General features: G+C 41.4%; 2 protein-coding genes and 1 pseudogene across 2 annotated transcripts; all 3 read right to left on the minus strand.

The window, feature by feature from the left end:
• Window positions 1–3283: 3283 nt before the first annotated feature.
• LOC119719187 lies at window positions 3284–5659 on the minus strand (annotated as a pseudogene).
• A 7459-nt stretch (window positions 5660–13118) lies between these two features.
• Window positions 13119–15282, minus strand: LOC119719197 (monocarboxylate transporter 12-like). Its single transcript, XM_038188561.1, has 4 exons — window positions 15027–15282; window positions 14746–14886; window positions 13372–14319; window positions 13119–13267 (listed from the first exon to the last, which is right to left on the minus strand). The coding sequence occupies exons 1-4, from the start codon at window positions 15262–15264 to the stop codon at window positions 13119–13121; spliced, it is 1476 nt and encodes a 491-aa protein (XP_038044489.1). The 5' UTR covers window positions 15265–15282.
• Window positions 15283–20506: 5224 nt separating this feature from the next.
• Window positions 20507–23133, minus strand: LOC119719206 (monocarboxylate transporter 13-like). Its single transcript, XM_038188573.1, has 4 exons — window positions 22716–23133; window positions 22433–22573; window positions 21041–21997; window positions 20507–20936 (listed from the first exon to the last, which is right to left on the minus strand). The coding sequence occupies exons 1-4, from the start codon at window positions 22951–22953 to the stop codon at window positions 20788–20790; spliced, it is 1485 nt and encodes a 494-aa protein (XP_038044501.1). The 5' UTR covers window positions 22954–23133; the 3' UTR covers window positions 20507–20787.
• Window positions 23134–25354: the final 2221 nt, after the last annotated feature.

Raw genomic sequence — 25354 nt, forward strand, 5'->3', positions numbered from 1 at the left:
AGATAAAGATACAACATACATCCAATCAAATTAAGCTCGGTTTGCCTTTTTAAAGTTTTATTTTATTTTTTTTTTTTTTTGGGGGGGGGGGGGGAATCTATAATGTAGGCCTATACTGATGACTGTGATTTTTATCCATCCAAATAAGACCATCCCCTACGGCAGTCATGCATGATAAAGTTCATCGCACTGACAATGATCTATCTACATGAATGCAAAATACATAGTTTTTTGGTCCATTTTTATCCAAACTCCAGAAATGGACGTTTCAGGTCCCGGATAGACCCTGGACCAAAAGGGAACAAGTACCGTTTCAGTCGCGATCACAATAGCCCACGGATGCTATAAGTTATACTCGTAATTGTTTTAGCTTCTACTAATCAAAAATTAATGAGACATATAATTTAGGGCAGCATGTATTATAACTGAAATTGTGCGAATTATCATTATGGCCAAAAGTAGGTGGATCTTCTTCGTTTGTGACCAAGCGATCGCTAGCTTAAAAATATTCCGCTAACTGAAACGAATAATAGGTCAACACAAGTTAACAGAAATCAGTGGCGTAAATCTGTGCCGCCGGCGAGTGGGGGGGGGGGGGGGGGGGGGGGGGGATGACCCAAATCCTAACCTACTACTAGATTGTCACGGGTAGTCCGTGGGACGAGGCTTTTTTTCCGCTCGCCACGCGGTCTGGTTCGCCGAATTTTATAAAACTTCCCAGACATGTAGATTATGGTGTATCATATCGAACAAACTTTGTTCCCCGATTTCACACTTTGTTTGGAAATGAGAAAATCTGACATAAAAACGTCGAAAATTCTACATGAGAAAAAAAAATCAGAAACAGCGCCCTCTATTGACATAGTCAGAAACCTTTTCTCACACAATGGCCGTACGAGTTCGGGCGGTCTGTTCTTGACGCGAGTATTTTTATTATTCTCGCACTCGAACGGCGGGGCGGAAACTCGACCCACCAACACTGCACTTAGAATAGGATCTCACACCACCGTACATGACCTAAGTATGCCTGAAATTAAACAAATGTTATAATTTGATGCAGCCTCAAAAAAAGAAGAAGAGGCGGGTGAGCCGTTGGGTTTTACTGGTGGTTTTAAGGGAATGGATGGAGCAACAACAAAACATGAATCAATTCTTAAAACAATATTCAAAATAATAGAAACGATTCTCAGCTGAAACAAAATAATAGCAGTTGTAATGCTGCCACTCAACGCTTCCCAATAAAGGAATATAAGTTAATTTCTTCTTAAAAACGTTTGCAAACAGAGTCCTTCAATTTGCGATGAGACTTTTGACATGTTAGGCCTATATGTAATTTTTGAGTGGTTTTGTAATAAGACGCTTCAACTTATCTGGTATACATGCATATAATCTGTTAAAACGATTTCATTTATGGATTTTCGACAAATCCCACCCCCTCCCCCCCCCCCCAAAAAAAGGGGGGGGAGCAGAACTGAGAGATATTGCCCTGACATTCTCATCTAGGTATACGGTTTAACTATGACAATCAATTTTATTTGGCTAATACATAACATTCGATCTTAAAACTTTAAGTGCATTGATCATTTCAAGTTGGACAAACTGTCATAAAAAGGGTTTGGCATCGTGATGAGAAATAATAACACAAATCTAGAATATGCATGTATTATGAAAGTTGAAAGAAGTATAGATTTTCCCGGGTATTTTAAAACATTTTTCATTCAAATTCACAAACTCTAACATTCCATTTCGCCATTCCATTAAAAAAGTTCAAAGAAAAAAAAATGTTTTTTTCGGGGGCGGACCATTTTGACGTTAGTGGCGCCACTTACACCCCTATTATACTTCTCGAAAATGGGCCACGTACATGTCACCAAGGTCAAATCGTGAGACTAAAAAAAAAATATAGACACTAAATTTACCAAAAAAAAAAATTAACCACCTCTTCGGGGGGGGGGGGGTGCGCCACTGCCCAGCACTCGCAAGAGTCCTTCTCGGGAAATACCACTACGCTGTAATGTTATCCTTGCTGTGAACATTTCACAGGTATACGGTTTAACTATACCTATCAATTTTTATTTGGCTAATACATAACATTCAATCTTAAAACTTTAAGTGCATTGATCATTTCAAGTTGGACAAACTGTTATATATAAAAAGGGTTTGGCATCGTAATGAGAAATAATAACACAAATCTAGAATATGCATGTATTATGAAAGTTGAAAGAAGTATAGATTTTCCCGGGTATTTTAAAACATTTTTCATTCAAATTCACAAACTCTAACATTCAATTCGCCGAGAACAATTTCACACGCTTTTAACAAACTAATTAGTCATTTACCATTCAATTTCAAAGTTTGGTCAACGTCTTTAGTCACCGTTTTTAATGATGAAATTCGTCTAAGCTGTTGCCGAATGGCAGCATTCAGTGATCAAATTCGTCTTATATACATGTAAATCAATTAGACGAATATAATTTCTGAATGACAAGGTTTGGCGTAGACGAGACGAAATTGAATACTCCGTGACGAAAACGTGTGTTCATCGTTTGAATTCGCTTGAACTGAATTTGAAATTGTCTGACACCAGACGAAATTAAACACAGAGAGTGCACTAAATCAATGTTGATGGACAAATTTGAATAATAGCAGGGAAACCTATATTATCTGGCAAGCACTCATTGCGCGCGAAAAGGGTTCTGACTGCGTCAATCGAGGGCGCTATTTCTTACGTTTTTTCTCATGCAGAATTTTCGGCGTTTTTAGCCCAGATTTTCTCATTCTCAAACAAACTGTGGATTAGGGAACACATTTTTTTTCGAAATGGTACATCATAAACTACATGTCTGGAAAGTTTTATAAAATTCGGCGGACCAGACCGCGTATCTCTAAAACTAAAGCGTTTTCAGGATCTCGTCCCACGGACTAGGGCCCTCAAGCGGGCGCTAGCACCAGTGTCGCACCCAGAATTTGGCGGGGGGGGGGGGGGGGGGGGCTTAAAAAAGTTCTAAGAAAAAAATTGGGTTTTTTTTTTCGGGGGCGGACCATTTTGACGTTAGTGGCGCCACTTCCACCCCTATTATACTTCTCGAAAATGGGCCACGTACATGTCACCAAGGTCAAATCGTGGGACTAAAAAAAAATATAGACAAAAATTGACCACCTCTTCGGGGGGAGGGGGGTTCAAGCCCCCTGAACGCCCCCCCCCCCTCCTTGGGTGCGCCACTGCCCAGCACTCGCATGAGTCCTTCTCGGGAAATACCACTACCGTACGCTGTAATGTTATCCTTGCTGTGAACATTTCACAGAATAGAAACAATTCTCCTAGAGCTGCGCGTCCTCTTTCCAAATGTCAGACATGCCATTGAGAAATTATTACCGTCCAGCTTGCCCCCAAAAATTACAAGTATCTTTAAATACGCATAAACTGACATTATGAGAAGTCTATGGAAATGTTAATGGCGCTTTTAATACTGGTTGATCAGTAGCAGGGCAATCCTGTCTATTCCTTCATACATCGGCAGGGCTGATGTCAATGCCTGGTTCCACCCGTCTCAGTAGGGGTAAGATGAGCAGTTGTGCAGCCCAGATGAAGTACACTGCGCTACCCACGTAGAAGACTGTCTGATAGCTATCACCGGTCAGGTCCAGAATCCATCCTACGAGTGGTTAAATATAAAGACAATTATTTATACAAGGACATATAGAATCTCTATTTTTTTTAGAAGGCTCCAAACTCACGAACAATAATCTTCAAACTCACCCGCTAAAAGGGGCCCAAGTATAACTCCAATGCCCGAGAATATCTGGAAGAGTCCAACTCCAACAGCTAATTTCCTCACCCCGACAAATTGACGGGTTAAAACGATCACGATGGCGAAAAAGAACCCCGTCGCAAATCCATGTAGAAACGAAGCTATCGCAAAAATGTAATAGCTTTCAAAATTCAGGAGAAGTACAGAAGACCCAGCAAGAGCCATTAAGATGGCGGTCACGTGCTCGGCCGATAGTTTCCAGCTCACCAGCAACCCATTTCCAAGACGACCAAGCAAGCTTCCGACACCCAAAATACTGAGCAAGATTGCGGCACTGGAGGGCGCCACACCCACGCTCTGCGCGCGGGGAACCAGGTAAAGGACGAGCCCCATGTACGCGATGTTGAATTCCAGCTGGATGACGCACAGCAGGAAGAAGCGGTAGCTTTTTACAAAAAGATGAAAACCCAGTGAGGATGCTAATCTCTTGAGTAATTTCAGAATGGGATTTGAGTTCTTGCTGTCGGTTGTGAGCGATACATAACCCGTGCTGCTGTTGGGAGTTTTGTCGGGTTCTGCAGGTAGACCTACTGTTTGAAGTTGGAGTACATCGTCACTATGGCGATAGTTTTCTTCGCTTTTCTGGTCATCATTGGACATGTCCCCTGTCTCCTTCACTGCAAGGTGTTGGTGTTTCGAATGAAGATTCCCTCCGGACTTTCGTGTGGCTCGAATTGGGCGGAAAAGGGCGCTTAGTGTGACAATGTTTGCAGCAATTGCAGAGGCGATCAGAAACGTTCCTCGCCAACCGAAGTTTTCCAAAAGAAATTGAAAAATAGGCGGAGCCGCCATCATCCCCATTCCATTGCCCGAAATGGCTATCGCATGGGCTATTTTGTATTTCCTTTGAAGTAAATCGCGACGGCAACTACAGCTGAACTATAACCAATCCCAATTCCTGATCCTATTATATGAACACGAACACACACAAAGAAAAAAAACAATACATGAAAATCTGTAAGCATCTGATTAATCAAACAAACGTGTCTGTAGTTAACTTGAAAATTGCAATTCACAGTAGTAGTGCATGAACATGCAAAGCGTGTTCTCGCTGGTCGGCGGTTTTTTTTTTATCATCCTATATTACAAGATCCTACGTACGCTGTCTGACTGATGGCTGTGAGTCACTTTTTTGGTAAAAGGCGCGGCCTAGCGAGAGTGTGGAACCACAAATACAAAATGGTTAATGGAGCGGTTTAGTTGTCTAAACGATTATAGTTTGAAGTTCATACTTTGTATGCACTGAACTGAGCTTGACGATAAAGATTTTGAATCAGAGGTTGACATTTTTCACTTTCGTCAACAAAGAAGGTAAGTGAAGGTGAATTACCAATTATGGAAACTGTAATGTAGAGCTGGTATATGTCAGTCACCCAGTAACTACAGAGAAGACCAATAAACATCAAAATTCCTCCGACCATTCCGGAGACTCTGCATCCGAAACGTTCCGTCAGAACCCCTGCAGGAAGACCTTGAAAGACATTGAACGAGAAAAAAGGGAAGATGTAAATAACAGAACTAGGCTGATAACATGGCTGCCTTGCTACAAGTAACATGGTTTATATGCCTTTCCCGGGCAATCTGGACTAAGAGTGCAAAATTACCATACCACTAAAGCATGACATTGAAGAAAAGATGCTCTGAACGGCCGCAGTCTCTTTGTCGTTGGTGTCGAAATCTTCCTTCCAGCTCAAGTACATGACGCCTCCGCTCCGAAGGAGACCATACTGGATGACGAGGGACAGGTGAGCGGCGATGACCACCACGATACCCCAGCCGGCTTCCTTTGGAGAATCTGGCTGAGCCTCTGCTCCACGCCTGGTCCGCAAGGTAGAACTCTTTGCCATAATTATTTTACAGTAAGTCCGGGGAAGGGTTTATTATAATGTCGAATGCAAGGTTGAAGTCAATGTTATTTGAAAGGCGGTGTTTATGTTGAAACATGTAGTGGAACAGAAACGTTGGCAGCAACGTTTATATACACTTTCAAGTTTGGCTTCAACTGATGTGTAGTGTATTAAACTACATGTAAGCATGAGTTCAAATGATATGATTAAACTACATGTATGCATATTTAACATCTAGCACTTACAAAACTTTGAACTTTGAGCCGTTTTGTTACAGCGAGGACAATGGGGGGGGGGGGGGGGGGGGGGGGGGCTGGTACCATCTGTCGATGGGGGCGCTGTTCAACTTGAACAATTATGCACACAAAGGGCCAATATATGGTGCTTTTTAGGGCGATACATGTGCGAAATTCTGAAAAAGGCACCCAAAACGGCAGATGCCACAAAAAAAGCACTTCTTTTTGAAAAGGGCACTTGTTCAGAGAAAAAAGGGCACTTCGTAAAAAAAAGGCCACTCTTTACAAATTATTGGGGGGGGGGGGTAAGCCCGTTGAAAAAAGGGCATTTAAATGGAAAATGGCAGTCTTTACAAAATATTGGGTAAATACCCCCTCACCCCCCGGTCAATTTTGGAGGAAATATCACCGATTATGATGATCGTGATTACTCTATATGTCAATTGCACAATAAAGCGACAACAAAATTAATCCAACTGGACAACAGGATTGTCGGCACAACAAATATGATCGTAATTTATTCTACAATAATCAAGAAATATGCAGTAGTGATTGAGTCTTAAGGAAGTGGTTAAGTACCAGGGTCACTTAATTACACTTGGGATACAACTAACAGGCCACATAAGCAGCAACGCGCACAGCCTGAACGATTTGCTCAATGTAAACAATGCACTGCTAAGTCAACAATGTACAACTGATGAAAAGAGTCTACAAACACGTACAAGTTTAACGTTGCTTTCGAGTTTATTTTCCAGGTTAAGGTCGGTCAGCATCGCATATGGAATTCCTTAACCCATCAGCCCAACAGATAAGGACACATATAATACTACGACGTAAAAAATTAGCTTCTCCAACAAGGTAAAAATATTGAAATTATTGGTCAGAAATGTTTTCGTTCGGTTTTGAGCACTTTTTACCCAGGACTCCCTCCGTAACGTAGGGAAGAAAGGGAGTCCACCAGGGCTACACTCCAATATGCAATACACATCAATCATGTAAGCAACTTAAGCCGTGTCCGCACTGGACTTTTTTTTTTGGAAGGATTTACCGAGACGATGGTAAAATGAAAAATGGTCAAATGTGACCACTGTCCGCACTTGGACTTTCGACACGGGAAATTTTACCCCGACCGCGTGGGAGAAGTAACCGAGCTGTCACAGTGTCAGTATAATTAATGACTCACCGTACGCAGAAAACAAATTGCCGATCACATTTCAGCCACCGATACGCTCAGTAATATTACACACGCCATTTGCATGCATAACATAATCGTTTACACGATATTATTTCATCTTGACACGCTAAATCTTGACGAAAGGGCCTATAATTCTGACGCATTTGTGATGCACGTCGTCGAAGCCATGCCGCTGTACGATGTTCCGTGCGGCAGCAGTGCCATCGGTATTCGTTGGTTCCCATCGCATGCTTACAGAATCGAAGCTATGATGTGGGCCAGGAACCAGTGACTACGGCCTACGTACGGTACCGGACCATGATGTTCCGTGCATGACTACAGTAGCGTATCAGGACGAATTTGGATCGTAGAAAATAACAATACATCGGTGGAGAAAGAGAATTCCGCAAATTAATTCTCAGAATGTGATCTCTCTTCTCTGTGTATGTATTTGTCCGTTGAAATATATATTTTAACGAGATTTTACCGCTCGGACTTGATAATACACCGCAGCGTGTTTCTACAAAATGTTCGGCCACTGCACGTGCAGGTTCGTGCGGTCTCTGTATGCATAACAGGGCGCTTGGGCCGGATGTACGCTTTCCTGAGCCGCTTTTACCGACTCGCACTGTCCGCACTGGACTAATCGTCTCGGGAAAAGCGAATCGGTCAGTTTTCCTGGGCGCGTGGGAAGTTTTCCTGGGCAGCAGTTGGCCAGTAAAAGTAACCGCTGGACTCAGGAAAAGTAACTGAGAGGAAAACGTCCTAGGCTGTCCGCACTGGACTTAAAATGGGAAAAGTACCCATAGTCTCGGTTAGTTTGACCAAAAAAAGTCCAGTGCGGACAGGGCTTTACACTCCAATGTAAGTAAAAAACGCCAAATGTGAACACTCGTACGCCTATATGTAAGTAATGCACGCAAATGTAAACGATACACGCTGTTAAGCCTTAAAGAGGTTGTGGAATGCTCGTAGACATTTCCGTCATTTTTTGGGTATATGTAGCCTAAGGTGTGATCGGGAGTCCTGTTTATTACGTCACTATTTACTATGTTTTGTTTGCTGCTCCCAACGACGACTTTTTCACAAATAGCACGTTCGGGTCGAAGTACGTACGAAGTCTGAGCGGCGATTTGGCGAATATAAATGTTTGTTTCTGTTTATATTACCTTCGGATAGTACGGTATTATTTCGGAGTTCATGCTGAAAACAGCTTACCATTTAAAATTGCTCCAGTTATGATCGGACACATGAATACATGCAAATCAATGAACATGCATCCTCTCCGAATAACATCAGTATTCACTACCCATATTCACTTTTTCTACGTTAAAAAAAATAAATACATACTGACATTGATCACTACCTAAAAGAAACATTTTTAAACAAAATAATTAATTTTATCAGACAGTTTAAATTTCGTTATCCTTTGTACATGTTCTTACATAAAAAAATTCATAACTTAGTGGACAGTGTTTCATAAAATAGTTGTCTACCCGACCACTCTGCGTTTGTAACAACAAACGCGAAGCTCTAGTTATACTCGTAATTGTTTTAGCTTCTACTAATCAAAAATTAATGAGACATATAATTTAGGGCAGCATGTATTAAACCGATAACTGAAATTGTGCGAATTATCATTATGGCCCAAAGTAGGTGGATCTTCTTCGTTTGTGTGACCAAGCGATCGCTAGCTTTAAAGTATTCCGCTAACTGAAACGAATAATAAGTCAACTAAAGTTAACAGAAATCAGTGGCGTAAATCTGTGCCGCCGGCGAGTGGGGGGGGGGGGGGGGGGATGACCCAAACCCTAAAATTTCCCGGTGGTGGAAATTTGGAAAGCGGAGGGAAGGGGGGGGGGGAGGCCTGGACTACACATCATAGGGGCGCTCTTCGGGATAAAGATGTATATCAATATACTCGCGCTTACCGTAACTTTTTAAAGCTTTCGCACTTTGTTTCTCCACTTTTCAGTGCTATTGAATACATTTTTAAATTAGTTGTTTTTAGTACCTCAAAATCCGCATTTTTTTCTCTCTCAGCACAAAAAAGTGGTGGTTGGGGGGGGGGGGATTCAATCGCCCGACCCCCTGGTCAAAAACGGGGGATATAATACCCCCATCCCCCCCCCCCAATGCACGGTTCTTAACTTTATTGAGTTTACAAGATACTGATTATTGAGAAATGAAATAAGTCTTTGCTTTTAAAATAAAAAAAAAAATGGTTTTGCTCAGAAAACAAAATGACTTAAAGGGAATATACAACATTTGCAAACATCGAAAAATATAACTACCCAGTTTTTACGAAATACCTTACTAGGATGTTAGTAAATGACAGTGTAAAGCATCCTGTAAAATTATGGCACCTGGTGTGAAGTCATTTTCAAGAAAAGTGGTATTTTTGTATACATTTCCAACGGTGGTCGGCCGACCACTGTTGGAAAAACCTAACTATTTTTTAACTACTGCGCCAAATTTACCATTTTTTCAGACAAAATTTTGTTTGCTATTGGTTACATGTCATGAACGGGTGCAGGCCAACTAGACTGGTTCCCTCACCTTACAATTTTCCGGCATCTATAAATTGATACATTTCATCTTTAGTGGAGTCAGGGAATCAGACTACTTGAACATTTTTGTTTTTCTTGATTTTTCCAGCACTTTCGAACACAAAACTACAAACATGTCAGTGTAACAATATTTGATCTAATATACAAACCCCTCAAATAATTCATTTCTGAAAATTACAGCAAAACCCAATGATGTACCGACCTACTAGATTGTCACGTGTAGTCCTTGGGACGAAGCTTTTTTTTCGCTCGCCACGCGGTCTGGTTGGCCGAATTTTATAAAACTTCCCAGACATGTAGATTATGGTGTATCATATCGAAAAAACTTTGTGCCCCGATTCACACTTTGTTTGGGAATAAGAAAATCTGGCATAAAAACGTCGAAAATTCTACATGAGAAAAAAAACAGAATCAGAAACAGCGCCCTCTATTGACATAGTCAGAAACCTTTTCTCACACAATGGCCGTACGAGTTCGGGCGGTCTGTTCTTGACGCCAGTATTTTTATTATTCTCGCACTCGAACGGCGTGGCGGAAACTCGACCCACCAACACTGCACTTAGAATAGGATCTCACACCACCGTACATGACCTAAGTATGCCTGAAATTAAACAAATGTTATAATTTGATGCAGCCTCAAAAAAGAAGAAGAAGAGGCGGGTGGGCCGTTGGGTTTTACTGGTGGTTTTTAGGGAATGGATGGAGCAACAACAAAACATGAATCAATTCTTAAAACAATATTCAAAATAACAAAAACGATTCTCAGCTGAAACAAAATAATAGCAGAATAAAGGAATATAAGTTCTTTTTTCTTAAAAATGTTTGCAAACAGAAAGTGGGTCCTTCAATTTGCGATGAGACTTTTGACATGTTAGGCCTATATACAACAATAATGTAATCGGTCTGTGATGTATACATTTTGTCAGTTGAAAATAAACGAGTCAAATGCTCACTCAGTACAGATTGAACAAACTTATGTCATCTAAATACCATTCTTCTTGTGTGGGTGAAAACTGTGCATATTTCAATTGTCCCCCACAAACACATAAATCAATGAAATTAAATTAGATTATATTAAATAAATCACGATTTGTATTTCTTTAGATAATTACTTAAACCACATTGCGCCTGGAACATGAAAAAAAGTATTTGCAGTTATAGCCGTCTTTTTATTTCTGAGTCATTTTTTTATATATAAAATTGTAATCAAAAATAAAAATCAACCTAAGTACATTGATTGTAGTGTATGAGAACACGAGATGTAATTTTTGAGTGGTTTTGTAATAAGACGCTTCGACTTATCTAGTATACATGCATATAATCCCTTTTTAAAATTCTGCGTCACTGCTATTGAAAAGGGGGAAAAATCTGTTAAAACAATTTCATTTATGGATTTTCGACAAATCCCAACCCCCCCCCCCCAAAAAGAAGGGGGGATCAGAACTGAGAGATATTCCCCTGAGATTCTCATCTAGGTATACGGTTTAACTATACCAATCAATTTTTATTTGGCTAATACATAACATTCGATCTTAAAACTTTAAGTGCATTGATCATTTCAAGTTGGATAAACTGTTATAAAAAGGGTTTGGCATCGTGATGAGAAATAATAACACAAATCTAGAATATGCATGTATTATGAAACTTGAAAGAAGTATAGATTTTCCCGGGTATTTTAAAACATTTTTCATTCAAATTCACAAACTCTAACATTCCATTTCGCCATTCCATTAAAAAAGTTCAAAGAAAAAAAATTTGGTTTTTTCGGGGGCGGACCATTTTGACGTTAGTGGCGCCACTTACACCCCTATTATACTTCTCGAAAATGGGCCACGTACATGTCACCAAGGTCAAATCGTGAGACTAAAAAAAAAATATAGACACTAAATTTACCACAAAAAAAAATAACCACCTCTTCGGGGGGGGGGGGTGCGCCACTGCCCAGCACTCGCAAGAGTCCTTCTCGGGAAATACCACTACGCTGTAATGTTATCCTTGCTGTGAACATTTCACAGGTATACGGTTTAACTATACCTATCAATTTTTATTTGGCTAATACATAACATTCAATCTTAAAACTTTAAGTGCATTGATCATTTCAAGTTGGACAAACTGTTATATATAAAAAGGGTTTGGCATCGTAATGAGAAATAATAACACAAATCTAGAATATGCATGTATTATGAAACTTGAAAGAAGTATAGATTTTCCCGGGTATTTTAAAACATTTTTCATTCAAATTCACAAACTCTAACATTCAATTCGCCGAGAACAATTTCACACGCTTTTAACAAACTAATTAGTCATTTACCATTCAATTTCAAAGTTTGGTCAACGTCTTTAGTCACCGTTTTTACTGATGAAATTCGTCTAAGCTGTTGCCGAATGGCAGCATTCAGTGATCAAATTCGTCTTATATACATGTAAATCAATTAGACGAATATAATTTCTGAATGACAAGGTTTGGCGTAGACGAGACGAAATTGAATACTCCGTGACGAAAACGTGTGTTCATCGTTTGAATTCGCTTGAACTGAATTTGAAATTGTCTGACACCAGACGAAATTAAACACAGAGAGTGCACTAAATCAATGTTGATGGACAAATTTGAATAATAGCAGGGAAACCTATATTATCTGGCAAGCACTCATTGCGCGCGAAAAGGGTTCTGACTGCGTCAATCGAGGGCGCTATTTCTTACGTTTTTTCTCATGCAGAATTTTCGACGTTTTTAGCCCAGATTTTCTCATTCTCAAACAAACTGTGGATTAGGGAACACATTTTTTTTCGAAATGGTACATCATAAACTACATGTCTGGAAAGTTTTATAAAATTCGGCGGACCAGACCGCGTATCTCTAAAACTAAAGCGTTTTCAGGATCTCGTCCCACGGACTAGGGCCCTCAAGCGGGCGCTAGCAAGAGTGTCGCACCCAGAATTTGGCTGGGGGGGGGGGGGGGGGGCTTAAAAAAGTTCTAAGAAAAAAATTGGGTTTTTTTTTCGGGGGCGGACCATTTTGACGTTAGTGGCGCCACTTCCACCCCTATTATACTTCTCGAAAATGGGCCACGTACATGTCACCAAGGTCAAATCGTGGGACTAAAAAAAAAATATAGACAAAAATTGACCACCTCTTCGGGGGGAGGGGGGTTCAAGCCCCCTGAACGCCCCCCCCCCCCTCCTTGGGTGCGCCACTGCCCAGCACTCGCATGAGTCCTTCTCGGGAAATACCACTACCGTACGCTGTAATGTTATCCTTGCTGTGAACATTTCACAGAATAGAAACAATTCTCCTAGAGCTGCGCGTCCTCTTTCCAAATGTCAGACATGCCATTGAGAAATTATTACCGTCCAGCTTGCCCCCAAAAATTACAAGTATCTTTAAATACGCATAAACTGACATTATGAGAAGTCTATGGAAATGTTAATGGCGCTTTTAATACTGGTTGATCAGTAGCAGGGCAATCCTGTCTATTCCTTCATACATCGGCAGGGCTGGTGTCAATGCCTGGTTCCACCCGTCTCAGTAGGGGTAAGATGAGCAGTTGTGCAGCACAGATGAAGTACACTGCGCTACCCACGTAGAAGACTGTCTGATAGCTATCACCGGTCAGGTCCAGAATCCATCCTACGAGTGGTTAAATATAAAGACAATTATTTATACAAGGACATATAGAATCTCTATTTTTTTTAGAAGGCTCCAAACTCACGAACAATAATCTTCATACTCACCCGCTAAAAGGGGCCCAAGTATAACTCCAATGCCCGAGAATATCAGGAAGAGTCCAACTCCAACAGCTAATTTCCTCACCCCGACAAATTGACGGGTTAAAACGATCACGATGGCGTAAAAGAACCCCGTCGCAAATCCATGTAGAAACGAAGCTATCGCAAAAATGTAATAGCTTTCAAAATTCAGGAGAAGTACGGAAGACCCAGCAAGAGCCATTAAGATGGCGGTCACGTGCTCGGCCGATAGTTTCCAGCTCACCAGCAACCCATTTCCAAGACGACCAAGCAAGCTTCCGACACCCAAAATACTGAGCAAGATTGCGGCGCTGGAGGGCGCCACACCCACGCTCTGCGCGCGGGGAACCAGGTAAAGGACGAGCCCCATGTACGCGATGCTGAATTCCAGCCGGATGACGCACAGCAGGAAGAAGCGGTAGCTTTTTACAAAAAGATGAAAACCCAGTGAGGATGCTAATCTCTTGAGTAATTTCAGAATGGGATTTGAGTTCTTGCTGTCGGTTGTGAGCGATACATAACCCGTGCTGCTGTTGGGAGTTTTGTCGGGTTCTGCAGGTAGACCTGTTTGAAGTACATCGTCACTATGGCGATAGTTTTCTTCGCTATTCTGGTCATCATTGGACATGTCCCCTGTCTCCTTCACTGCAAGGTGTTGGTGTTTCGAATGAAGATTCCCTCCGGACTTTCGTGTGGCTCGAATTGGGCGGAAAAGGGCGCTTAGTGTGACAATGTTTGCAGCAATTGCAGAGGCGATCAGAAACGTTCCTCGCCAACCGAAGTTTTCCAAAAGAAATTGAAAAATAGGCGGAGCCGCTATCATCCCCATTCCATTGCCCGAAATGGCTATCGCATGAGCTATTTTGTATTTCCTTTTGAAGTAAATCGCGACGGCAACCACAGCTGAACTATAACCAATCCCAATTCCTGCTCCTATTATATGAACACGAACACACACAAAGAAAAAAAAAACAATACATGAAAATCTGTAAGCATCTGATTAATCAAACAAACGTGTCTGTAGTTAACTTGAAAATTGCAATTCACAGTAGTAGTGCATGAACATGCAAAGCGTGTTCTCGCTGGTCGGCGGGTTTTTTTTTATCATCTTATATAACAAGATCCTACGTACGCTGTCTGACTGATGGCTGTGAGTCACTTTTTTTGGTAAAAGGCGAGGCCTAGCGAGAGTGTGGAACCACAAATACAAAATGGTTAATGGAGCGGTTTAGTTGTCTAAACGATTAGTTGAAGTTCATACTTTGTATGCACTGAACTGAGCTTGACGATAAAGATTTTGAATCAGAGGTTGACATTTTTCACTTTCGTCAACAAAGAAGGTAAGTGAAGGTGAATTACCAATTATGGAAACTGTAATGTACAGCTGGTATATGTCAGTCACCCAGTAACTACAGAGAAGACCAATAAACATCAAAATTCCTCCGACCATTCCGGAGACTCTGCATCCGAAACGTTCCGTCAGAACCCCTGCAGGAAGACCTTGAAAGACATTGAACGAGAAAAAAAGGGAAGATGTAAATAACAGAACTAGGCTGATAACATGGCTGCCTTGCTACAAGTAACATGGTTTATATGCCTTTCCCCGGGCAATCTGGACTAAGAGTGCAAAATTACCATACCACTAAAGCATGACATTGAAGAAATGATGCTCTGAACGGCCGCAGTCTCTTTGTCGTTGGTGTCGAAATCTTCCTTCCAGCTCAAGTACATGACGCCTCCGCTCCGAAGGAGACCATACTGGATGACGAGGGACAGGTGAGCGGCGATGACCACCACGATACCCCAGCCGCCTTCCTTTGGAGAATCTGGCTGAGCCTCTGCTCCACGCCTGGTCCGCAAGGTAGAACTCTTTGCCATAATTATTTTACAGTAAGTCCGGGGAAGGGTTTATTATAATGTCGAATGCAAGGTTGAAGTCAATGTTATTTGAAAGGCGGTGTTTATGTTGAAACATGTAGTGGAACAGAAACGTTGGCAGCAACGTTTATATACACTTTCAAGTTTGGCTTCAACTGATATGTAGTGTATTAAACTACATGTAAGCGTGAGTTCAAATGATATGATTAAACTACATGTATGCATATTAAACATCTAGCACTTACAAAACTTTGAACTTTGAGCCGTTTTGTTACAGCGAGGACAATGGGGGGGGGGGGGGGGGGGGGGCTGGTACCATCTGTCGATGGGGGCGCTGTTCAACTTGAACAATTATGCACACAAAGGGCCAATATATGGTGCTTTTTAGGGCGATACATGTGCGAAATTCTGAAAAAGGCACCCAAAACGGCAGATGCCACAAAAAAAGGCACTTCTTTTTTGAAAAGGGCACTTGTTCAGAGAAAAAAGGGCACTTCGTAAAAAAAAGGCCACTCTTTACAAATTATTGGGGGGGGGGGGGTAAGCCCGTTGAAAAAAGGACATTTAAATGGAAAATGGCAGTCTTTACAAAATATTGGGTAAATACCCTCCTCACCTCCCGGTCAATTTTGGAGGAAATATCACCGATTATGATGATCGTGATTACTCTATATGTTAATTGCACAATAAAGCGACAACAAAATTAATCCAACTGGACAACAGGATTGTCGGCACAACAAATATGATCGTAAGTTATTCTACAATAATCAAGAAATATGCAGTAGTGATTGAGTCTTAAGGAAGTGGTTAAGTACCAGGGTCACTTAATTACACTTGGGATACAACTAACAGGCCACATAAGCAGCAACGCGCACAGCCTGAACGATTTGCTCAATGTAAACAATGCACTGCTAAGTCAACAATGTACACCAATGTAGGAATTATATACCAATGTAAGTAATACATACCATGTAAACATTACACTCCAATTAGCCCAGGTTGGACGAAGTCTTCATTGCAATACGACTAACGTCCAGGGCAAGAATTCTCTACATGAAACCACCCAACATTTTTACCAGAGTTTTGTTATGTTTTACCTCGTTATAGAAGCTTATTTCACGCCTGCATACTCTATGTGTCCTTATCTGTTGGGCTGATGGGTTCAGGAATTCCATATGCGATGTTGCCCGACCTTAATCTGGAAAATAAACTCTAAAGCAGCGTTAAACTTGTACGTGTTTGTAGTCTCTTTTCATCAGTTTATTCCCAGAGTCGTACGTCATGTACAATGTACGTGCGTACGAAAGCGCGTACGCACGCTAGCGCCCTCATTTGTTTAGTTTTGGTTGGAACCGTGACGTCACTCCAGTCAACCGATGTCGCGAAAACGCTCAACCAATGACCAAAGCCGAAACGTGTTTCTGGTAACTGGCGCGAAAACACGCTCGGTCATTGGATTAGCGACCGCGCCTTCAAGTAAGTGCGCGTGCGTATGAGGGTGGTTACTAAGCAAATCGCGCGTGCGCACTGCATATTCATGCTGCATAGTCTGGCCCCCGGACCAGACGTGATATGAGCGTCGAGAATAATTGCCCGGTCTAGGGAACCAGACTACACGCTGCACAGACGTACATCATGTACATGTACGACTAGAATAGACTCGGCGGTGAGAAACTGATGAAAAGAGTCTACAAACACGTACAAGTTTAACGTTGCTTTCGAGTTTATTTTCCAGGTTAAGGTCGGTCAGCATCGCATATGGAATTCCTGAACCCATCAGCCCAACAGATAAGGACACATAGAATACTACGACGTAAAAATTAGCTTCTCCAACAAGGTAAAAATATTGAAATTATTGGTCAGAAATGTTTTCGTTCGGTTTTGAGCACTTTTTACCCAGGACTCCCTCCGTAACGTAGGGAGGAAAGGGAGTCCACCAGGGCTACACTCCAATATGCAATACACATCAATCATGTAAGCAACTTACACTCCAATGTAAGTAAAAAACGCCAAATGTGAACACTCGTACGCCTATGTAAGTAATGCACGCAAATGTAAACGATACACGCTGTTAAGCCTTAAAGAGGTTGTGGAATGCTCGTAGACATTTCCGTCATTTTTTGGGTATATGTAGCCTAAGGTGTGATCGGGAGTCCTGTTTATTACGTCACTATTTACACTGTTTTGTTTGCTGCTCCCAACGACGACTTTTTCACAAATAGCACGTTCGGGTCGAAGTACGTACGAAGTCTGAGCGGCGATTTGGCGAATATAAATGTTTGTTTCTGTTTATATTACCTTCGCATAGTACGGTATCATTTCGGTTTTTTTTTCAGGCAAATGGTATTGGGAGTTCATGCTGAAAACAGCTTACCATTTAAAATTGCTCCAGTTATGATCGGACACATGAATACATGCAAATCAATGAACATGCATCCTCTCCAAATAACATCAGTTTTCACTACCCATATTCACTTTTTCTACGTTAAAAAAATAAATACATACTGACATTGATCACTACCTAAAAGAAACATTTTTAAACAAAATAATTAATTTTATCAGACAGTTTAAATTTCGTTATCCTTTGTACATGTTCTTACATAAAAAAAATTCATAACTTAACTGGACAGTGTTTCATAAAATAGTTGTTTACCCGACCACTCTGCGTTTGTAACAACAAACGCGAAGCTCTAGTTATACTCGTAATTGTTTTAGCTTCTAGACTAATCAAAAATGAATGAGACATATAATTTAGGGCATGCAGCATGTATTAAACCGATAACTGAAATTGTGCGAATTATCATTATGGCCCAAAGTCGGTGGATCTTCTTCGTTTGTGACCAAGCGATCGCTAGCTTTAAAGTATTCCGCTAACTGAAACGAATAATAAGTCAACTAAAGTTAAGAGAAATCAGTGTCGTAAATCTGTGCCGCCGGCGAGTGGGGGGAAACCCTAAAATTTCCCGGTGGTGGAAATTTGGAAGCGGGGGGGGAGGGGGGGGGGGGGGGACAACACATCATAGGGGCCTAGACAACACATCATAGGGGCGCTCTTCGGGATAAAGATGTATATCAATATACTCGCGCTTACCGTAACTTTTTAAAGCTTTCGCACTTTGTTTCTCCACTTTTCAGTGCTATTGAATACGTTTAAGTTGTTTTTAGTACCTCAAAATACGCATTTTTTTCTCTCTCAGCACAAAAAAGTGGTTGTTGGGGGGGGGGGTGATTCAATCGCCCATCCCCCCTGGTCAAAAAGTGGGGGATATAATACCCCCATCCCCCCCCCCCCCAAATGCACGGTTCTTAACTTTATTGAGTGTACAAGATACTGATTATTGAGAAATGAAATAAGTTTTTGCTTTTAAAATAAAAAAACAATGGTTTTGCTCAGAAAACAAAATGACTTAAGTGCTCAAGAATTACATCACCGACCTACTAGATTGTCACGTGTAGTCCTTGGGACGAGGCTTTTTTTTCGCTCGCCACGCGGTCTGGTTCGCCGAATTTTATAAAACTTCCCAGACATGTAGATTATGGTGTATCATATCGAAAAAACTTTGTGCCCCGATTCACACTTTGTTTGGGAATGAGAAAATCTGGCATAAAAACGTCGAAAATTCTACATGAGAAAAAAACAGAATCAGAAACAGCGCCCTCTATTGACATAGTCAGAAACCTTTTCTCACACAATGGCCGTACGAGTTCGGGCGGTCTGTTCTTGACGCGAGTATTTTTATTATTCTCGCACTCGAACGGCGCGGCGGAAACTCGACCCACCAACACTGCACTTAGAATAGGATCTCACACCACCGTACATGACCTAAGTATGCCTGAAATTAAAAAAAATGTTATAATTTGATGCAGCCTCAAAAAAAAAGAAGAAGAGGCGGGTGGGCCGTTGGGTTTTACTGGTGGTTTAAAGGGAATGGATGGAGCAACAACAAAACATGAATCAATTCTTAAAACAATATTCAAAATAACAAAAACGATTCTCAGCTGAAACAAAATAATAACAGTTGTAATGCTGCCACTCAACGCTTCCAAATAAAGGAATATAAGTTCTTTTTTCTAAAAAACGTTTGCAAACAGAAAGTGGGTCCTTCAATTTGCGATGAGACTTTTGACATGTTAGGCCTATATACAACAATTTATGTAATCGGTCTGTGATGTATACATTTTGTCAGTTGAAAATAAACGAGTCAAATGCTCATTCAGTACAGATTGAAAAAACTTATGTCATCTAAATACCATTCTTCTTGTGTGGGTGAAAACTGTGCATATTTCAATTGTCCCCCACAAACACATAAATCAATGAAATTAAATTATATTATATTAAATAAATCACGATTTGTATTTCTTTAGGTAATTACTTAAACCACATTGCGCCTGGAACATGAAAAACAGTATTTGCAGTTATAGCCGTCTTTTTATTTCTGAGTCATTTTTTTATATATAAAATTGTAATCAAAAATAAAAATCAACCTAAGTACATTGATTGTAGTGTATGAGAACACGAGATGTAATTTTTGAGTGGTTTTGTAATAAGACGCTTCGACTTATCTGGTATACATGCATATAATCCCTTTTTAAAATTCTGCGTCACTGCTATTGAAAAGGGGGAAAAATCTGTTAAAACAATTTCATTTATGGATTTTCGACAAATCCCAACCCCCCCCCCAAAAAAAAAGAAGGGGGGAGCAGAACTGAGAGATATTCCCCTGAGATTCTCATCTAGGTATACGGTTTAACTATACCAATCAATTTTTATTTGGCTAATACATAACATTCGATCTTAAAACTTTAAGTGCATTGATCATTTCAAGTTGGACAAACTGTCATAAAAAGGGTTTGGCATCGTGATGAGAAATAATAACACAAATCTAGAATATGCATGTATTATGAAACTTGAAAGAAGTATAGATTTTCCCGGGTATTTTAAAACATTTTTTCATTCAAATTCACAAACTCTAACATTCTATTTCGCCATTCCATTAAAAAAGTTCAACGAAAAAAATTGGGTTTTTTTTTCGGGGGCGGACCATTTTGACGTTAGTGGCGCCACTTACACCCCTATTATACTTCTCGAAAATGGGCCACGTACATGTCACCAAGGTCAAATCGTGGGACTAAAAAAAAAATATAGACACAAAATTTACCGAAAAAAATTGACCACCTCTTCGGGGGGGGGGGGGGGGGTTCAAGCCCCCCTCCCCCTCCCCCCCCCCCCCTTTGGGTGCGCCACTGCCCAGCACTCGCATGAGTCCTTCTCGGGAAATACCACTACGCTGTTATGTTATCCTTGCTGTAAACATTTCACAGAATAGAAACAATTCTCCTAGAGCTGCGCGTCCTCTTTCCAAATGTCAGACATGCCATTGAGAAATTATTACCTTCCAGCTTGCCCCCAAAAATTACAAGTATCTTTAAATACGCATAAACTGACATTATGAGAAGTCTATGGAAATGTTAATGACGGTTTAATACTGGTTGATCAGTAGCAGGGCAATCCTGTCTATTCCTTCATACATCGGCAGGGCTGATGTCAATGCCTGGTTCCACCCGTCTCAGTAGGGGTAAGATGAGCAGTTGTGCAGCACAGATGAAGTACACTGCGCTACCCACGTAGAAGACTGTCTGATAGCTATCACCGGTCAGGTCCAGAATCCATCCTACGAGTGGTTAAATATAAAGACAATTATTTATACAAGGACATATAGAATCTCTATTTTTTTTAGAAGGCTCCAAACTCACGAACAATAATCTTCAAACTCACCCGCTAAAAGGGGCCCAAGTATAACTCCAATGCCCGAGAATATCTGGAAGAGTCCAAGTCCAACAGCTAATTTCCTCACCCCGACAAATTGACGGGTTAAAACGATCACGATGGCGTAAAAGAACCCCGTCGCAAATCCATGTAGAAACGAAGCTATCGCAAAAATGTAATAGCTTTCAAAATTCAGGAGAAGTACGGAAGACCCAGCAAGAGCCATTAAAATGGCGGTCACGTGCTCGGCCGATAGTTTCCAGCTCACCAGCAACCCATTTCCAAGACGACCAAGCAAGCTTCCGACACCCAAAATACTGAGCAAGATTGCGGCGCTGGAGGGCGCCACACCCACGCTCTGCGCGCAGGGAACCAGGTAAAGGGAGACCCCCATGTACGCGATGTTGAATTCCACCTGGATGACGCACAGCAGGAAGAAGCGGTAGCTTTTTACAAAAAGATGAAAACCCAGTGAGGATGCTAATCTCCTGAGTAATTTCAGAATGGGATTTGAGTTCCTGCTGTCGGTTGTGAGCGATGCATAACCTGTGCTGCTGTTGGGAGTTTTGTCGGGTTCTGCAGGTAGACCTACTGTTTGAAGTTGGAGTACATCGTCACTATGGCGATAGTTTTCTTCGCTATTCTGGTCATCATTGGACATGTCCCCTGTCTCCTTCACTGCAAGGTGTTGGTGTTTCGAATGAAGATTCCCTCGGGACTTTCGTGTGGCTCGAATTGGACGGAAAAGGGCGCTTAGTGTGACAATGTTTGCAGCAATTGCAGAGGCGATCAGAAACGTTCCTCGCCAACCGAAGTTTTCCAAAAGAAATTGAAAAATAGGCGGAGTCGCCATCATGCCCATTCCATTGCCCGAAATGGCTATCGCATGAGCTATTTTGTATTTCCTTTTGAAGTAAATCGCGACGGCAACCACAGCTGAACTATAGCCAATCCCAATTCCTGCTCCTATTATATGAAACGAACACACACAAAGAAAAAAACAAACAATACATTTAAATGAAAATCTGTAAGCATCTGATTAATCAAACAAACGTGTCTGTAGTTAACTTGAAAATTGCATTTCACAGTAGTAGTGCATGAACATGCAAAGCGTGTTCTCGCTGGTCGGCGTTTTTTTTTTATCATCCTATATTACAAGATCCTACGTACGGTGTCTGACTGATGGCCGTGTGTCACTTTTTGGGTAAAAGGCGCGGCCTAGCGAGAGTGAGGAACCACAAATACAAAATGGTTAATGGAGCGGTTTAGTTGTCTAAACGATTAAGTAGTTTGAAGTTCATACTTTGTATGCACTGAACTGAGCTTGACGATAAAGATTTTGAATCAGAGGTTGACATTTTTCACTTTCGTCAACAAAGAAGGTAAGTGAAAGTGAATTACCAATTATGGAAACTGTAATATAGAGCTGGTATATGTCAGTCACCCAGTAACTACAGAGAAGACCAATAAATGTCAAAATTCCTCCGACCATTCCGGAGACTCTGCATCCGAAACGTTCCGTCAGAACCCCTGCAGGAAGACCTTGAAAGACATTGAACGAGAAAAAAAAGGAAGATGTAAATAACAGAACTAGGCTAATAACATGGCTGCCTCGCTGCAAGTAACATGGTTGATATGCCTTTCCCCGGGCAATCTGGACTACTAGAGTGCAAAATTACCATACCACTAAAGCATGACATTGAAGAAAAGATGCTCTGAACGGCCGCAGTCTCTTTGTCGTTGGTGTCGAAATCTTCCTTCCAGCTCAGGTACATGACGCCTCCGCTCCGAAGAAGACCATACTGGATGACGAGGGACAGGTGAGCGGCGATGACCACCACGATACCCCAGCCGCCTTCCTTTGGAGAATCGGGCTGAGCCTCTGCTCCACGCCTGGTCCGCAAGGTGGAACTCTTTGCCATAATTATTTTACAGTAAGTCCGGGGAAGGGTTTATTATAATGTCGAATGCAAGGTTGAAGTCAGTGTTATTTGAAAGGCGGTGTTTATGTTGAAACATGCAGTGGCACTGAAACGTTGGCAGCAACGTTTATATACACTTTCAAGTTCGGCTTCAACTGATACGTACTGTATTAAACTACATGTAGGCATGAGTTCAAATGATATGATTAAACTATGCATATTTAACATCTAGCACTTACAAAACTTTGAACTTTGAGCCGTTTTGTCACAGCGAGGACAATGCTGGCCAAATACCTCGATTTGCCCCAGTCGCTTGAGACATTGTTTATTTGCATGAGTTCATATGATATGATTAAACTATGCATATATAATATCTAGCACTTACAAAACTTTGAACTTTGAGCCGTTTTGTTACAGCGAGGACAATGCTGGCCAAATATCTCGATTTGCCCCAGTCGCTTGAGACTTTGTTTATTTGCAGAGCTTTGGTCGTTCTTACACTATCCAAGGGGGGCTGGAACTCTGATTCGTTACATTTTGTTCAACCTTTGAACTATGTAAAAAAAAAAAAAAGCTTTGTGTGCGCAGGATGCGTGTGTACAATATGTTTTTTTAAAATTTATTTCTTATCTATTTGTTTTTACATGTGTTACACAAGGTGCTCCTAACAGTTTAAAACTGGCTTCTATTGTGAGGCCCGGCATTAATTTCAAATGACCACGCGCATGTACAAATGAAATAGTGGCGGGAATCTGTCCTGGCCAAACCTAAGCTCGTTGTGTCCAAGTTTGACACCTATTAGAGTGTAGCTGATCTTCCCGAACCGGTCATTTTTATGGGGGGGGGTAACATTTTTTGAAAAGGGCACTTGTACATCCGTTGTGAAATGTAGACATGCTTTTTTCCGCACAATTGGCCTCCGTAAAATCAAAAAGCGGTGGGGGGGGGGGGGGGGGGCTGGTACCATCTGTCGATGGGGGCGCTGTTCAAAACAATTATGCACACAAAGGGCCAATATATGGTGCTTTTTAGGGCGATACATGTGCGAAATTCTGAAAAAGGCACCCAAAACGGCAGATGCCACAAAAAAGAGCACTTATTTTTTTTGGAAAAGGGCACTTGTTCAGAAAAAAGGGCACTTCGTAAAAACAAAAGGGGACTCTTTACAAATTATTGGGTGGGGGGGGGGGGTAAGCCCGTTGAAAAAGGGCATTTGAATGGAAAATGGCAGTCTTTACAAAATATTTGGGGGGGGGGATGTAAATACCCCCCTTACCCGATGCAGCGTAGTATAAACGAGTCCTGTTTATTACGTCACGATTTACTATGTTTTGTTTGCTGCCCCCAACGACGACCTTTACACAAATTGCACGTTCGGGTCGAAACAGGACCTGGAAAACAGCTCTCACAAGTACCTTTTGTACTCATTTCATGACAGACACAATGTTCGCTTTTATTTCATTACACCTTAGGCTACATATACCCGAAAAATGACGGAGAAATGTCTTCGAGCATTCCACAACCTCTTTAAACAATAGAGGGTAATAGGGTCCCCAATTCCCGAGAGGTCCCAAATTTACGATCGTGTACAAAACATATGCGACTCCCAATTGGGAGGTCTTCCTAAAAACTTAAAATACAGACAAAAGAGGGACAAAGGGGGGGGGGGGGGGTCCCTGTTTGCAGGCAAATACACACCTGTATGTGGATGTACAAGCATTAGGCAAAATAAAAAAGACTCCGGTTTCTGGTATGCGCGCTTCGCCGTAGCCATGCGCGTCGGCAAAATGAAAAAGGTTTTTTTTTTCAATAAAAGATGATGTCTCAAAACCGCCAAACTCACTGGTTTGACTGGAATCCTGCTGCTGCACAATTTTAACGTGTTTTCAGATTGGGTTATGGTTGAGAATAAGCTTTAAGTGGCCTCTCTGGACTCCCATATTTTGCACTAAGTTTAGTCGGGCACCATTTGCAGTCATCAGCCGACATTTGAAGCAAAAAGATCAGGTAAAAAAAAAAAAGCCGCGTCGCCGCACCACTTTTTGGGCAAGCTCCATACTAGAAACCGGAGACTTTTTTTTGGGCCTAACACTGTGTGGACTTCCGAACAAAAGAGGTCCAGATAAACCAGGTAGCAGCGACGTTGTGTGGACTTGCCCACGTCCACACAGTGTTTCCCCCTCTCTGGAAAACAGGTTTAGAGGCATTTTTGGGTAATAAGTTTAAGTGTGGCAAATGAAGAGCAACACTGAAGGGAATCATAGGGGAAAACATGGGTTGAAAGAGTTATCACTCGTGTGAGTAAAATGATTTTTTCACAGGTTTTTCTTAACTACACGGAAACAAAAGAATGTCCACACTACGTATGTAACGTAAACATGTATGTTTGGGGGTGTGGGTG

The sequence above is a fragment of the Patiria miniata genome, unplaced genomic scaffold (assembly GCF_015706575.1).
Source record: "Patiria miniata isolate m_02_andy unplaced genomic scaffold, ASM1570657v1 HiC_scaffold_13, whole genome shotgun sequence".
In the NCBI taxonomy this organism is placed as follows: domain Eukaryota; kingdom Metazoa; phylum Echinodermata; class Asteroidea; order Valvatida; family Asterinidae; genus Patiria; species Patiria miniata.